At 52.4% G+C, this 15,384-nt stretch overlaps 7 protein-coding genes across 7 annotated transcripts; 4 read left to right on the top strand and 3 right to left on the bottom strand.

Annotated features, from left to right (window-relative positions):
- Window positions 1–63: 63 nt before the first annotated feature.
- On the bottom strand, window positions 64–3,352 carry BJX68DRAFT_241937 (mitofusin). Its single transcript, XM_071040910.1, has 3 exons — window positions 2,930–3,352; window positions 784–2,864; window positions 64–723 (listed from the first exon to the last, which is right to left on the bottom strand). Exons 1-3 carry the CDS (start codon window positions 3,283–3,285, stop codon window positions 362–364), a joined length of 2,799 nt encoding a protein of 932 aa, XP_070896708.1. The 5' UTR covers window positions 3,286–3,352; the 3' UTR covers window positions 64–361.
- Window positions 3,353–3,571: 219 nt separating this feature from the next.
- BJX68DRAFT_269100 (ESCRT-III subunit protein DID4) lies at window positions 3,572–4,494 on the top strand (the record flags this gene model as incomplete). The annotated part of the gene is made up of 5 exons (XM_071046255.1): window positions 3,572–3,577; window positions 3,633–3,847; window positions 3,927–3,987; window positions 4,045–4,305; window positions 4,366–4,494. The coding sequence occupies 5 exons, from the start codon at window positions 3,572–3,574 to the stop codon at window positions 4,492–4,494; spliced, it is 672 nt and encodes a 223-aa protein (XP_070896707.1).
- Window positions 4,495–6,152: 1,658 nt separating this feature from the next.
- Window positions 6,153–8,666, top strand: BJX68DRAFT_241914 (uncharacterized protein). The gene is made up of 2 exons (XM_071040909.1): window positions 6,153–6,298; window positions 6,352–8,666. Exon 2 carries the CDS (start codon window positions 6,562–6,564, stop codon window positions 8,437–8,439), a length of 1,878 nt encoding a protein of 625 aa, XP_070896706.1. The 5' UTR covers window positions 6,153–6,298; window positions 6,352–6,561; the 3' UTR covers window positions 8,440–8,666.
- An 86-nt stretch (window positions 8,667–8,752) lies between these two features.
- Window positions 8,753–10,279, top strand: BJX68DRAFT_241913 (triose-phosphate isomerase TPI1). Its single transcript, XM_071040908.1, has 6 exons — window positions 8,753–8,971; window positions 9,085–9,367; window positions 9,432–9,506; window positions 9,615–9,727; window positions 9,796–10,010; window positions 10,091–10,279. The coding sequence occupies exons 1-6, from the start codon at window positions 8,934–8,936 to the stop codon at window positions 10,117–10,119; spliced, it is 753 nt and encodes a 250-aa protein (XP_070896705.1). The 5' UTR covers window positions 8,753–8,933; the 3' UTR covers window positions 10,120–10,279.
- Window positions 10,280–10,392: 113 nt separating this feature from the next.
- On the bottom strand, window positions 10,393–11,948 carry BJX68DRAFT_277297 (mitochondrial distribution and morphology protein 10; the record flags this gene model as incomplete). The annotated part of the gene is made up of 2 exons (XM_071048300.1): window positions 11,719–11,948; window positions 10,393–11,651 (listed from the first exon to the last, which is right to left on the bottom strand). The coding sequence occupies exons 1-2, from the start codon at window positions 11,813–11,815 to the stop codon at window positions 10,393–10,395; spliced, it is 1,356 nt and encodes a 451-aa protein (XP_070896704.1). The 5' UTR covers window positions 11,816–11,948.
- A 127-nt stretch (window positions 11,949–12,075) lies between these two features.
- BJX68DRAFT_241909 (ribosome assembly factor MRT4) lies at window positions 12,076–13,235 on the top strand. The gene is made up of 2 exons (XM_071040907.1): window positions 12,076–12,351; window positions 12,477–13,235. The coding sequence occupies exons 1-2, from the start codon at window positions 12,158–12,160 to the stop codon at window positions 13,021–13,023; spliced, it is 741 nt and encodes a 246-aa protein (XP_070896703.1). The 5' UTR covers window positions 12,076–12,157; the 3' UTR covers window positions 13,024–13,235.
- On the bottom strand, window positions 13,217–15,332 carry BJX68DRAFT_241908 (U1 small nuclear ribonucleoprotein 70 kDa). Its single transcript, XM_071040906.1, has 4 exons — window positions 14,967–15,332; window positions 14,781–14,908; window positions 14,635–14,731; window positions 13,217–14,567 (listed from the first exon to the last, which is right to left on the bottom strand). The coding sequence occupies exons 1-4, from the start codon at window positions 15,226–15,228 to the stop codon at window positions 13,915–13,917; spliced, it is 1,140 nt and encodes a 379-aa protein (XP_070896702.1). The 5' UTR covers window positions 15,229–15,332; the 3' UTR covers window positions 13,217–13,914.
- Window positions 15,333–15,384: the final 52 nt, after the last annotated feature.

Here is a 15,384-nt window from a genome sequence, read left to right as displayed (position 1 = left end):
TTACGCAGTTACACAATGGAATCTTTGTCGACAGTCAGGGTAAGGACGAGCTTCCCGGTACAGTTGATAATTTATCAGTGTTTCAATTATTTCGTGTTTATCAGTTATAGACGCCTGCAATGTATACATGAGATAAAGCCCAAAAGGCCAGAGGTCTAATCGGGCCAATAGTATTCCAGTGGGGAAAGCAGTAGTGGCAATGTCATGAAGAAAAGAAAAAAGTAGAGGACAAGGGTGTAGGGGTGTAAAAAGAATGGAAAATTGTACAAGTAGGGGGATATTTTGCAAACATCAGAGAGGGTAGGAAACATCGTAAAGTGTCGTGATCTTGTACATAGTCTCAAGTTCGAGAAGAGAAGATCTAGGCGTCATAGGCGCCGAGTCCACCGGGCAGCGGGCCGTCGAGGTCGATGTTCTCGACGGAGTTCCTGTTCTCGCTGCTGTCGCGGTATAGGTTTGCGAAGTACTTACTGGCGACTTCGCTCTCTTGCTTGGTCTTGCTAACCTCCTGTTTACGGCGACCGAGATCCTCAATGTCTTGGGCCAGGGAGTTTTGCAGGTTACCGGCGGGCATGCGCAGGATACGGCGGACCTCAGTTGAGATCCGAGTCGAGTTGGAATGGACGTAATCCATTTCTGAAAGCGTAGCAGCGATCTTGCGGGAAAGTCGAGGAGGAAGTGTTTGGGGGATCGTAGAGAGCACATAGGCGGTTGTGAGAACGGCTGACTAGGTTAGATACTGCACACAGAGGACATGAGGATTGGAGCTAGGGTTGAACTCACCAGCCGCGACAATTCCGGGGAGGAACAGACGTCGCAGATTGTTTGGTCCGAGGAACTTGGCCGCGCTGAACATGCTGTCGACCCAGCTGATACCACCAAACGCCCTGCCACCAAGGATAGTCACAGCTGTCATCGCCATACCGGTTCCGGCAATCTTCTCTTGCCGCTCCCAAATACCGGCAATGTCAAAGAAATCTAACAACTCAACTTCCGTGTTGACCTGTCTCGCGAGTGCATGACGACGACCACGGCGGAACATCATATCGGCGCGGAAGTTCAAAGGCGTGAACTTATCCTCTCCAATATGTAGCAAACCGATATTCTGGATGAATCCTACACCTTGAGCGGTCTTTGCGCGAGCATAATCCTCGCAGGTTGTAACAGAGGCAGAGATATGTTCCAGCATCGCAAACTTCAGATCCTCGGCGTACTGGAAGGCAGAGAAGATACCAGGATACTCGACGCCTAGGTTGGCCTCCGAGACGTTCGAGATGGCGGAAGACAAAGTCGAACGGGTATGATTATAGACGTCATCGCAAGAGTCGTCAATGCACTTGTCAACTTGTTCCTGGAGCTCGACCTTCTTTTTCTTGCCATTCTCGTATGCTGGCTCCAGCTCTGCTAGCTCCTGCACCACACTTTGGAGCTCAGCATCCGCAACTTCACGGTTAACAGATGCTAAAGCGTTGATATCTGCGAGAAGGTTTAGAAGGTAGGTCCTGGCGGGAGCGAGCTTCGAGCGAGATCGCTTCTCGAGAACGAATCTGCGCAACGACCCCTCCAAAGTCTCGAAATCTTGAATTTTCTCTTTCTCCTTGCCTTTACCCTTGCCCTTGTCCTCAGGCTTACCATCGTCGTCGTCTCCAGCACCGGGCCAGTCGTTTCCGTTTGGATCGGAACCTCCACCACCGCCGCCTCCGCCTCCTGGGCCCCCGACGGGAATCTGAGGCGCAACAGGTACGGCGTTACTAGAAACAAAGTGGACGAGTTCGGCGGCTTCCTTGTATGTCCGGGGGCTGAGTTTCTTGATCTGATCCAAAATCATCCGCTGGCATCGTTGCTTATCACGGATTTGGTCGAAGCCATTGACAACGATAAACATATAAGCCTTCTCATGTGCTGCATTCCAGATAAAGTCCTGAGCCGAGAGTGTAAAATGGTTGGCAGCAGAAACGACAAAGACGACCACATCAATCTCCTCCTGACGAGCAAAAACAGCTGTAGTTTTGAGGGAATCTGAATTGAGGCCTGGGGCATCAATCAAGGCAATATCGACCACACCGTTGTTTAGCAGAGATTCGTCAATAGTTCGCACATCCTTCACGTATACCTTGCACTGCATATACTTCGAGTTGTCGACAACGATATCCTCCAGCTGATTCAGGGAATAGACGTCATATGTGGTTTCGTCATTGCGGTTATACTGTCGGTCCTTGTGCACGGCGTGCACTTCCTCGAGTCCACCGTTCTCGCGAGCATCAAGAACCTCGCAAAAGATGCTAGTGCAGGGTTGCTGGTCTTCTGGAAGAACCTTGCGGCGCAAGAGGGCGTTACAAAACGTAGACTTTCCGGCATTCAGGTCCCCCGTAATCAGAACCTTGCTGGAAATGTCCTCAATTCTATCCCGCAACGAAAGGAGATGCTTAACGCTCTGGCTAATCTTGCCATCCAGAAGCGACGCAATCGAGGCCTTTTCCAAGGAGTGCACCAATTCAGCTTGCGAGAGGGCTCCTAGCTTCAAGTCAAGCTTCAGGATGGAGAACTCTTGCGCGATCTGAGGGCTCATCAATCTCGGTTCCGGTGGAGACCGGCGTTCTGCGGTGGTACTTGACTCTGCCAAGTCTTCCTTCGAGGGCATTGTTGCTGCACGCCTTAGATTTCCAGGTCGTGGATCATCCGGGTGGGTGGCGTCGCCGAAGTACGATTGGCTTTGCTGTAGCGATGGCCGCTGCGACGGGGAATCCGGAAAGTTCTGTACGGAAGGGTAGTGGGCAGGCCATTGCCGGTTCATGTCCTGGAGCTCCCTCAATGTCTCGATAGTCCGGGAGATCGCGCGCGCAAGCTTCGTTCGATTCGAGTTGCTATGTCGTCATTAGTACTCCATAAACCCATGCCTATAACGAATGACCAAGGTGAACAGTCGTACTATAGTAGCTGATGAACATGGCTAGCCACAACCTGCTTCTCATGCTCAGCAGCAGGATTCCATTCTCCCTGTTGTGTTGGGGTATGCGCGGGAGTCGGTCTGTCCACCAACATATCAGATCTCCAATCCGCACTTGACGCTCCATCTGCAACGCTTCCACCATATCCCGAATCCGTATGTAACGAAGACATCAAAGCCGTAGCACTCTCCGAAGTCGAACCATTACCAACAGTCATATAAGCGGGCGGGGGCCGGGGGGCGAACGGGCTTTGCTCTGGAAGCTCGTCTGGCGGCTGTCTAGATGGCCCCTCTCCGGCTGAGGAGCCGCCTTTGCCGGGGAAATACTCCTGACTCATGGCGAAAAAACCGTGGGTTGCATGGGAGCTCGAGGCTCGGATGAATCGATGCGGCGACTTGATTGTGTCAAGGAGATGAGGTGATTTATCTCGGCGCGGGTAAAAATCGCGTCCGAAACGGGATTGGTGGCGGACATGTGACTGCGTAACCAACGATGGTATCGCTGATACATGATTAGTATCTGGAGGCCTGATGTCACCGCAGCTTCCGGCTTTCTGCCTACCTGCTGCATTTTAGCATCTCACTGCCTCTGTTTCTTCCCTAGATCTTTGCTGCTCTTCCAAGATGAATGTGAGTCTTGCGACAAGCAGCCCGCACTGGACTCAATGCTAATAATGCTTCAAAGATCGTCGAGTGGGCATTCGGAAAGCGCATGACGCCCGCAGAGCGTCTCCGCAAACACCAGCGGGCGCTCGACAGAACACAACGCGAACTCGATCGGGAGCGAATGAAGTTGGAGAACCAGGAAAAGAAACTCATCCAGGATATCAAGAAGAGCGCAAAGAATGGGCAAATCGGGGCCTGCAAAATCCAGGCGAAGGACCTGGTCCGGACACGAAGGTATGCTGCTCTTTGAAGAGCCTTGCGTTGTCCATTCCTCCTTCCTGGTGAAAGCCGCTGATTGTATCTGCGACACTAGGTATATCCAAAAGTTCTATCAAATGCGGACACAACTACAGGCCATTTCGCTGCGCATTCAAGTACGATACCCCGCCACCATATGCGATTAGTGTAAAGCTTACGTGTGCATGGAATAGACCGTTCGAAGCAACGAACAAATGATGCAGTCGATGAAGGGTGCTACCATGTTACTGGGGAGCATGAACCGGCAAATGAACCTCCCGGCGCTGCAGCGAATCGCGATGGAATTTGAGCGAGAGAACGAGATCATGGATGAGCGGCAAGAAATGATGGACGACGCAATCGACGAGGCCACAGGAATGGAGGGTGAGGAAGAAGAGGGCGAAGACATTGTCAAGGAAGTCCTAGATGAGATCGGTGTGGACCTCAGTTCGGCGGTTCGTATCACTTCGGCATTCCATCTGGGGCGCAGCTTTACTAACGAGACCTTTGAACAGCTTGGCGAGACACCGACAGGAATACAGAAAGAGTCGGTCAGCGAGACTCGCGTTGCTCAAGCAGTTGGAGCCGGCGGTCCTGGCGCCGATGACGATCTCCAAGCAAGGCTAGACAGTCTCCGACGATAACCACATGCTGTGCTTCCCGGGAACACGCTGAAACGACCTCTCGACTACCCTACATCTCGTACTATTTCCTTTCGAAGACTCCAGGGCGTCACCCGTGATGTGCCCGGTTTTGCCTCACTATTCTATTATCAGATCGTTATACCACCACACCATGTCTATAATATTGGCCAGGAGCAACTACGAATATTATGAGCGTTAATCTTAGAGAGTTCCGGCTCCCAGTATGAGGTTCGAGCCGAGCCGACAAATTCTGCTTCGACCTGGGTTGTATGGACACATAGCCACGATCATCCCTGTAGATGAGGCTATCAGATCGTAAAAGGAGCTTTCCCCATGTGACAAGATGATCTAAGACGATATAGTCGTACACATCGACATCTCGCAGATGCCTTGACTGAGCCCTAGCCAGGTTACAAATCTCGTCATAGTGTAGCACAAACAACAGGCAAAGGAGACCGCTGTGCTGGCTAATGGGGCTCACACCTTTTCTTAACTCAACCTGCAGCAAAATATGTGTCATAGATTCCCGTATGACGAATGCCTACGCCAGGAGTTCAGGAGCCCCGGAGCCCAAGATTTCCGGAGCGAATGCAAGGAATAATTTTTGAAGAGGCTCGGCTATGGAAGCAACTGCGAACAAAGCATAAAAAAGTACCCCGCTCTTCTCGCGAAACAACTCCTTGTCTGATGCAGCCGCAAGATAAGCCACTTGGAAAGAAGAGACAGATGACGCACGCCCTTTTTTGCCCGGATGGAACATTGGAAAGAAGGAGGGCAGGAGGAAGCTGGGGATTAAGCAAACACTGGCGAAAGGATCAGAGGGCGGATAGCTCGCGGTTGGCCTATAATGCCTGCAAGTAAGCGAAAGCTTTGAGAAAACGAGAGGGTTTCTTGCAGCAAACATGGAGAGGCGAGCGAGCCTTGTGGGTCAATGAGGGCAGATGCGGTAACAACCCGAATGCATTGAGCCCTTTGTTAACTTGCTTTTCTGGAGAAAAGCTGGAGAAAAGCAAGCGGAGTGGACGGCATCTGAATTGTATGAGGCATTATTGTTGGACGAAGCCAACACTGCCCAGCGCTAAAATTTCAGCGAAAGGCTTTCTGAGCTTCTGCAGCCAATCGTGGGAGCTACCTTGTCTTTAGCTGCAGAGGGCACAAAGGGCTGTTGGCGAGCTGTCATGCTGGGGCATGCATGTTGTTGAGCCTGAACCTTTGATCTGGAGCTACCCGGGAAAGAGAAGTCGGCCAACCCCTCCTTGCTGGCAAAGCAATGCGAGTGGCTTAGATTCTCTCGCCTCACTTCCAGAATACTTAAGAGCCTCAACGCAAGATGCGCGATCAACACAAGCCTCTTGTCGATCAACGCTGCTGCCTGCAGACACAATAATCCGGTATCTTCATTGATTACCGGAAATCGCGGCTTGGACCCTACTTTTGTACGTCCTGAACTTCAAAGAAGCGTTAAGGAGGGACGAAAGCTGGACTTACATGGAGGGATGTGGGATCGATATCCATGTCAGAAGCCTCACATTTTCCCTGTGCCCGGGCTCACTGCCCCGTTTTGCCCATTTCCCTGCCACCTACCTAGCCGTGCCCTTTGCCCTTTGCCCTGGCTTCTTGCCAACCTTATCTCCGCATTTTTCGAGCATGGAAGCTTGCTCCCAAGGAGGGGGTGTTTGGGGTACTCGCTATCCCGCCGTAGTATTTCGGATATCGAGCGTTCTGATATCGACCAGAATGTGTGGCATCAAGTGTGTCACAACCATCATCTCATTGGCCGACGCATAGTTTTTCGGTAACAAAGGTTGGAAAACAATTATCGGAGAGAAACTGACTTGCCGCTGACCATCCTTTCAGAATGAAAAAGTATGCTTATGCGGTGGATGTTTGTATGGAGACTGTGGGTATTTCAATGGCCTCCCTCCTCGTCCAAACGTCTCTGATTATCGTCCCATCCATCATTTCATCTCATCCGTCGATTGCCGTCCTTTTCTCTTTAGGTAGTGGACACACAATCCTGCCCAGCTATCCACTGTCGTATCCTTTGGTGCCTAGTATCCTCGGGGGATGACGCTTGTCAACATGAATCAACACATCACTCCCCAGCATCACCCGTCAATTCGCCCTGGCGAAGGGCCTCGCCCAGCATACAATAACCCTTCCGGATCCAGTAACCCTGATCGCCTAGCCGATCGGCTGAGCCAGCTTCACATTCACCAGGACCGCCTCCACGAAGCGAGGCCAAGAGGCTTCGATGCCTCCGCCGAGGTCGACGAGGATACAGACCTGGTCTATGTCGGCTATACTTTCTTCAAGGCTCCACCGGCCCCGGGCCACAACGCCAACTGGACTAAGGTTGAAAAGTCCAGGATGAACCTCGGTCAGAATGGCCTTTCTGCCCTCGTGAAGAAGAAGGCTAAGCGAAAGTCGGTGGTCGACCAATATCAGGGTCTGAGACTGATCAGACGCACCCACGTTGATGACTTGATCAGCGAACTTCGCGAAAATAATCCCCAGTACCATTGGACATGCGTTTATGTCAAAGAGGAGGAGCGGAATGTCCGGGGAAAAGGCTACTCGCGCAACTCTTATGAAACGAGTTCGATGGATATCATCCTCCAGGGAAAGGCGCTTAGTCCTTCTGGGTTCAGAGCTCGTCCTGTTGATAGCAGGGACGCTTTCCAATACAGGGATATCAGAGATCAAAGACCTCTCCACACTCCTCAGCATTCAGTCGACGAGTCTCGACCTTTTTCCAGAGCGGGCTATCCCGAGCAATGGAGAGGATCAATTCCCCCACATGCCCACGGCCCGCACCAAGCCTCTGTTCACTTCCAGCAACAAGGACCCTCTCATCAAGCACCAACTCATGCGCAACCGCAACCGCAACCGCAACCATACGGCCATGGCGCTCATCAAGCTTCTGTTCATTTCCAGCAACAAGGACCACCTCAAGCTCAGCAGCTACCGCATGTCCCGCCACAGCCACATGTCCAAGTACCGCCTCACGCTCAGTCACCACCTCAACACCGAGCAGGAGAGCCAAAGTACCCACAGCAGGTCAATTGGGCACAGAATGGTCCCACCGGGCATACATCGCATCCGCATCCGCATCCGCAACAGCATCCGCAACAGCAACAGCAACCTATTGTGCACAATCACCCAAATACCGGGCCCGCACATAGTCCGCGACCTGGGGTACAGGATCAAAGTCCGAGAGGCGCTGCGAGGGGCGGCGATTCTCCAAATCACCAACAAGAGATCCCTCATCACAAAGTCTCTTCCAAACAACAGGCGAAGGGTGGGAAGAAGCGTGACAAGTCGCCAAAACATGTCGTCGGGTCCGAACCAGAGCTAGTATACGACACGACGAGCAGCGATGACGACAACATCCTGACGCCTGGCTTTGATGGCGAGGACTGGGAAACTGAATTTTCCGAGAGGGATACCGCATCCAAGCCAGCGCCATGGCGAGGTAGTCTCTACCGTGGGGATGCACCTTCACAGCGTCGCCATACTCACCGTCAACACTACCGGAAGGACCCACAGCGGGCTGGTGATCACCGAGCAGGACGTTATTACCGAGACGACTCTGCTGTCGACATCATCCCAGCATCCAGCAGCCGTTCATCACGGCGCTTAGGCAGGACGCACAGTGGTTACCGAGGAACGGCCCGACAGCACGAAAGCCAACCTAAAATCATGCAAGAGATCAGCGCAGAAGATCTGGAAATTCTCATGGGCCAGCTCCGAGGGCACGCGCACCATGCTGCCCGAGGTCGAATGCTGAATCAATGGGAGTCAGAGCTCGCAGAGCGAGAGGAGATGTTGAAGTATCATCAGCAGATGGCTGCTCGCTATGAGGACAACAACTACCTGGGACGTTCGAGGTCTTTGAGGCAGCCATTGACCGCTTATCCTCATGGCTATCTGCAACTTCGCTGAGCTTCTTCTCGGTTCCTGACCGTCTTCTTCACTTCATTTCATTTGCTTCTTTTTCGGGATTTGTCCGAGATACATTGTTCGCGAATTGGTGTTTGGTGTTTGGTGAGAAAAGGAACAATGGCCAAATTGGTTGGGTTTATTCAGGAATTGGCTTGTATTACTTCAGTTGTGCTTCTACGGTGTTATGATTAGATAATTGCATGTTCAATTCGAGGGCAACGTCCAAGATGCGGTCGAGTGAAGTGGAGCAGTGACCAAGTAGCTCAGGTAGTGACGCACGGCCAGCACACAAGCCGAGTCACTTATCGATAAGAGAGCCCCTCCATTAAGTCACCGGCAAGACTTTCTCCCCCCAGCGTTTAGTAGTCCCGCTGTCTCCCGTTTATTTTCGTCATTCTCCCTCCTTGAATCTTCCTCTCCCCAGCTTCCAATTTACTCACCCTTCCTATACCTCTTTTCCCTAATCACACACTCCAATCACCCAAGCAATCAAGATGCCTCGCAAATTCTTCGTCGGCGGTAACTTCAAGATGTAAGACCCCTCTACCCCGCAATATGCCCACCATCGTCCGATACACCCCTCCCGAGCCAAAGCCACGCGAGAGGGCATTGCTAACGATTGCGTTCCGTCTAACCCCTCTACAGGAACGGTAATGTTGAGAGCATTACCTCCATCATCAAGAACCTCAACTCCGCCAATCTCGACTCCTCCGCCGAGGTCGTCATCTCCCCTCCCACCTTGTACCTCCTCCTCGCCAGCGAGATCGCCGACAAGAAGAAGCTCAGCGTCGCCGCCCAGAACGTCTTCGACAAGCCCAACGGTGCCTTCACCGGTGAGATCAGTGTCCAGCAGCTCCGCGAGGCCGGGATCAACTGGACCATCCTTGGACACAGCGAGCGCCGTGTCATTCTCAAGGAGACCGACGAGGTATGGGCGACCGGGCATATAATTGCCCTCCGGTGACACAGATCTGAATGCTAATGAGTCTTAGTTCATCGCGCGTAAGACAAAGGCTGCCATTGAGGGTGGCCTAAGTGTCATCTTCTGCATCGGTGAGACGCTCGAGGTAAAGCTCCGTTTTTCATTTTTGCTTGTTTTTACCCTTACCCCACCCCACCTCGAACTAGATCGGCACCCAATTGAGCTTCCTTACACATACTAACTATATCTATAGGAGCGTGAGGCCAACAAGACCATTGATGTCGTCACCCGCCAGCTCAACGCTGCGGCCAAGGAGCTCTCCAAGGAGCAGTGGGAGAAGGTCGTCATCGCCTACGAGCCCGTCTGGTAAGGCGCACGCGCACCCTGAGCGGACACGCTCACGAGCACGAGCACGAGATCTAACTGAGTTATAGGGCCATCGGCACGGGTAAGGTCGCTACCACCGAGCAGGCCCAAGAAGTGCACGCCGCCATTCGCAAGTGGCTGAAGGACGCCATCTCCGCCGAGACCGCCGAGAACACCCGAATCATTTACGGTGGCTCGGTGAGCGAGAAGAACTGCCGTGAGCTCGCCAAGGAGCCCGATGTTGATGGCTTCCTTGTTGGTGGTGCCAGTCTGAAGCCTGCCTGTATGTCACTCCTTCCTGCTATCGGCCACCATCACTGCTATGGGATATGTTGTCGCTAACCACCTTTACTTCTCGTCTAGTCGTCGACATTGTCAACGCCCGCCTGTAAATCGGCGGCTCGAATGACAAGCTATAAACGATCAGAGCGCTTGCCTGTTTGATATTTGGACAAGCCCATTGATATCTGCGTCGATTTATAATGGGATATCCCTACATAAATACTACATAATAAAAAAGCGAAAATTACAGCATATCACTCGATCCATAAAGGTTACACCAGCCGCCAGGAATCTCTTGGTATTAAAAACCGTAAAGCGTTCCATTGTATATACATCTAAATACAAACCCTCTGTATATAATAAGGAAGAGGTACTTCAGCCTCTCATGAAGAGTAGGATACCGACACTCCCACACCCCTCCAATAAGACGTGCCCGGAGTTCCCCCACCGCTACTCTGCCCCCCAGAAGCAGACTGCGCATTCGCATACGATGACGGCGAGAAAGAGCTAGGGCCCAGGCCAACTCCAGCACTAACCAGAAGGTCCTTGACGCGGCCTTCCCAGAGAAGCCGCACATTCCACGACTGGTCGACCCGAAGCTTGAGGACCGATTCTTGGTTCTCAGCTTCCTCACGAGCCTGGGGAAGTTCAGGTGTGGGAGGAATAGTGACGGGCTCCCATGCGCGGGCTTTGCGTCGGGCCCACTCAAGACCGTCATCATCGCCGTTCAGATTTGACTTCTTGGATTTGCGCCACAGCTCGCATCCCGCAACCATCTCGCTTTCCCAGCTGTAGACGTTGAAGCCGAATCGGGAGCTGAATGAGAGGTTTGGCGATGCGCGAAGGGAGTATGAGGTTGAGAGTGAGCCGGTTAGTGGTGTTAATGTGAGGGTTAGGGTATATGGGAAGGTTGAGATGGGTGTCGTGGTGGCGGAAGATTTGGGGTCTGTGGCTGCGGGTAGCGTGCTGAATCGTAGTCCTATTGACATGCCGATCAAAGAGGAGACAGGGGAGTAGTACGCCTCCGCGCCGGCGGATAGGAGCGATAGCCGGGGCGCGTCATTGTGATATCGCGGATCGGGGCCGAAGTTCCAGAGTCCCCGCCAGCCGAAGAGGGAGTTGTCTGTGCTGAATAGGTACTCGTTGCTATATTTCCCTGTGTCGTGGGAAAGTTGCGTGAGAAGTGTGGCTTGCGGCGCGGACGTGGATAGTGGAGGGCCTCTTGTTGAAGAGACAGCCAGAGATAGCTGCATCGTCGGGGAGATCCGGCGCAGAAACAGCGCATTCAGGGTTGTTGGTGGCGGTAGGTGTAGCGTAGCATGAAGCAGTGTCGCTTTCTGTCCGTTGGTACTTGAATCGTTGCCATTGTTCTTTGCGCCGTCAAGTATAGAATCCCACCCCCAGGACTCAACCGGAGGGGCAATAGGTGCTTGTACTTGGCGATAACCGGGGGACAGTTTTCGAAGCGGGATCAAAGCGCTCTTGCTCGGTGTATCTTCAAAGGCTATGTTGCTATATAGATAAGATACCGAGCCTTCAATTAAGCCGACAGTGCCGAGTGTATAACTCGTCGCGAAGTTAGGTGTAGAGAGAGACGAGAGGTGGACGCGCATGCGCTCAGGGGTTGTGAAGTCCAGGAGGGCTGGGAATAGTCAGAGACGGGCTCTTTCAATGTAGATTCGTCTAATTAGACTTATAGGTCTACTTACACTGCGCCGTAGCTGTAAGCGACGAATATGAATTGTCGCGGTTCCATTGCGTCCCCTCGGCGAACGCGAGTTGTATATAGTCCATGAAGTCGAGCATTGTCGAGCCGCGAAGGGGAGTGAGCTGAAAAAGGGCGTGTCTTATCGAGAAGAGTCCTCAAGGTCAGCAGTACAGAGCATGATTAACCCCGCGATTGAGTATGAGAATAATAGAGTGAGGTTCCTGTGACGATGAGGCCCCCGGGCCATCAGCTCATTTCCCGATTGGGCGAGTCGGATAAGCCCCGCATCAACAGTTAATCCGGCTGTTATCAGCGAAGAAAAAAATAATTCCACTACAACTCGACAATATTCTCCGCACTTGGATACAACGACTTCCGCGCTCCATATCCCTCAATTTCAGTCTCGCTTTTGAGTTTTCGAGCACACATATACCGTCACAATGCCTCGTTCCAAGCGTGCCAGAATCGTCCACGAGTCCAAGACCGCCAAAAAGGACCACAAGGAACAGACCAGACGGCTCTATGCCAATATCCGCGACTGTGTTGAGAAATATGACCATCTCTTCGTTTTCTCAGTCGACAACATGCGCAACACATACTTGAAGGATGTGCGCGCGGAATTTGCTGACAGTCGGTGAGTCTGCCTTACGTCCAATCACTATCTTCGTCCGCGCATTTCTTTACCGCTTGATTTCTGCGATTTAGGCAGATGGTCGAAAACAATGATAGTATAACGAACGCAAAGCTAACTTAAAACAGTCTTTTCTTCGGCAAGACAAAGGTCATGGCCGTCGCCCTCGGCCACAACGCCGAAACCGAAGCCGCTGAAAACCTCCACCTCCTCCACCCCTACCTCACCGGCGCCGTCGGTCTCCTCTTCACCTCGCGGGACCCCACCTCTGTAACGGACTACTTCGACTCCTTCCGCCCGCTCGACTTTGCCCGCGCCGGCACAGAAGCCACTCGCTCTTTCGCCATCCCCGCAGGCCTGGTGTACTCGCGCGCCGGTGAGATACCCGCCTCCGAGGACGAACCCATCAGCCACACGATTGAGCCCGAGCTCCGTAAGCTCGGTGTTCCCACACGCCTGTTCAAGGGAAAGGTTATGCTCGAGTTGACGGAGGGGCAGGAGAGCTTCCCTGTTTGCAAGCAGGGTGATGTGTTGGATTCGAGGCAGACGACACTGCTGAAGATGTTTGGGGTTGTGACCTCGGAGTTCAAGATTGCGCTCAAGGCGCACTGGACCAGGAGTACTTCCGAGGTTGAGATTCTCGAAAAGGATGAGAATGGTATGGAGGTGGAATGATTGGGGCTTTCTAATGCACAAAAGTGATACTCGCTGTTTGTATGATGAAACCCTTGGGGCATCTCATGGCGTTATGGTTGGCGTTCTCTTCTTCTTATCGACTTGGTCCTTGTTTCTCTTGTCTTGAGTCCCAGGGTTTCGACATACTTATGAGCGTATGACGAATATATAGACCATCAAGCAAAAGAATATTATCCTACCTATTGCCTGAAGTACGACCAACAAACAATCAACTCAATCGGACGCCACGAAACGATATAACTAGTATTATAGAGGCTGAGTTGGCAAACTACCTGCGCCCCCACGGCGTTACAACTGTACGAAGATATCTGGCATAGGTTATCGCTGTTGAGAAACCTTACCTTATCTTCTTACCTGAGAAACCAAGGTACCCTCCGGACAATTCCTGCTGAAAAAGGTTCACTAAAATACATACTTACCCCCTGAAGCAACTGCAGTGGTACAGGCCCTAAGAGGCTAGAACAGGAGAAAAGACATGATGACACGAAGAGGAATGAGAAAAGGGTAACCGAGACCGAGCAAAAGAGAAGGAAGAAGATAGGGCGTTGGCAAGGGCAACATTCAAACCATTCTCCTCACCAATAGAGACGTAACCTTTCTGAGAACGGGCAACAGATTCCAGAAGTGGAACTGAACAAGAGAATTCCTCGATATGGACAGATATAACCGGATACCCATGACGTATGTGATGTTCGTGAGTCGCATTGACTGTTGTAAGTACCGGATTTTGAAGTACCATTGGCGTCGTCTTACCCATAGCCATGTTGGGGTGGACGATAAGGGAAGAAAACGATCAACCAGAAATACCCACCAACAAACCGTCAAAAAATATTGAATTGAATCAGATCCCATCGGTCAAAGGGTAGGTGTTTAGTATCGTCGCTTGGCACGCGGGTCATCGTATGCGTCGTCTTCATGGTATCTCTTCCGTCCCTGGTCCTCTCGTCCGCCATACCTGTCACGCTCTCGGTCACGGTCACGGTGGCGATAGCTGTCTCTGTCACGGTCTCCGCCACGGTCTCCGCGGCGGTCGCCCTCGCGATCACGGTCTCTCCTATCACGATCGCCATAACTGTCCCTAGGCCGGACGGGTTCACGGTTGCTGCCTGTACCTCCTCGTGGATCGCGGTCAGGTCTGCCACCTCCGAAACCAGCGTTGCGGCCACCTCCCGGGCCTGAAGGGGCATTTGGCGGCGCTTGTCCACCGAAGCCGCTGCGGCCTCCTTGGTACCCAATCCCGCCACGGGGTCCTCCGAATCCACGATCACTGCGGAAACCGCCCTTAAATCCTCCTCTGCCACCGAAGCCACCGCGGAACCCACCACCATATCCTCCAGGACCGGAAGGAGGGCCGAAGCCTCCACCACCAATAGGTCGTGAAGGTAGCGCCTTTGTGTAACCTCGGCCTCCGAGACCTCCGCCAAACCGACGAGGTTTCCACCCCTTGACAGTTCGACCACGCTCAACGTCCACCAGGACTCGCCGATCTCTGATTCGAATATTGTCTGTTTCCTTGTAGGCGGCTGAATTAAACGGAAGGAAGGCCTAGATTAGTATCGTCGGGAACATATAGAAGAGTTGCAGTAATACCTTTCATGTCTTTCTCGCGCTCGTAAACGATGAAAGCGTAGCCTCGATGTGGCTTCTTCGCGCCCTTGGGGGTAATTGTGTCTTTGACGATGCGAATCTAATGGAGTGAGCTTCGTAGACACCCAAACAAAATTCGATAATGTTACCCTTTCAATGGGACCGAATCGTCCGAACTCTCGCTCTAGATCACTCTCGGTGACTTCATAACTAAGACGAGAAACAAACAGCGTCTTGAATGGATCGCCTCGGACCTGCGGGTCATTGTTGGGATCATCTATGCAAGGCATTAGCATCAATCAGGCGACGTCCGAATCTCAATCCAAGTATCATACACGCAGCAAGGCCCTCGGTCAAATGCCTATTCAACCTCTCCTTCTTCTCCAGCTTCTGCCGCCATTTGCGCTGCAACCACGTTTCCGTCGGGTTATACTCCGTCTCCTCGGCGTTCTTCTTGGCTTCCTCGAGGTACTGCGCGACACCGGTGATTTTACTCTTCTTGACGTCTTCCGGCGCGCGATCAATGGGTGTTACCCAGCGTAGGGGCGGACGCGGTTGGAAGAGGGCGAGGAGTGGAGGGGGGAGCTTGTCGGTCATTTTGCCTCAATTGTATCTCAGTTGAGATGGTGATCGGTTAGTTTCAACTGAGAAAATGAGACATGGGGGGAGATAAAATCGATGTGATCTGATCCCTCTTTTTGTCAATCAACGACCGGGGATGTTTCGAATTTCGCGTTCCCCGTTCTGGGCAGG

Source organism: Aspergillus pseudodeflectus, assembly GCF_044049435.1.
Source record: "Aspergillus pseudodeflectus strain CBS 756.74 chromosome Unknown BJX68scaffold_36, whole genome shotgun sequence".
Lineage (NCBI taxonomy): Eukaryota > Fungi > Ascomycota > Eurotiomycetes > Eurotiales > Aspergillaceae > Aspergillus > Aspergillus pseudodeflectus.
This window is presented reverse-complemented; position numbering and strand designations above follow the sequence as displayed.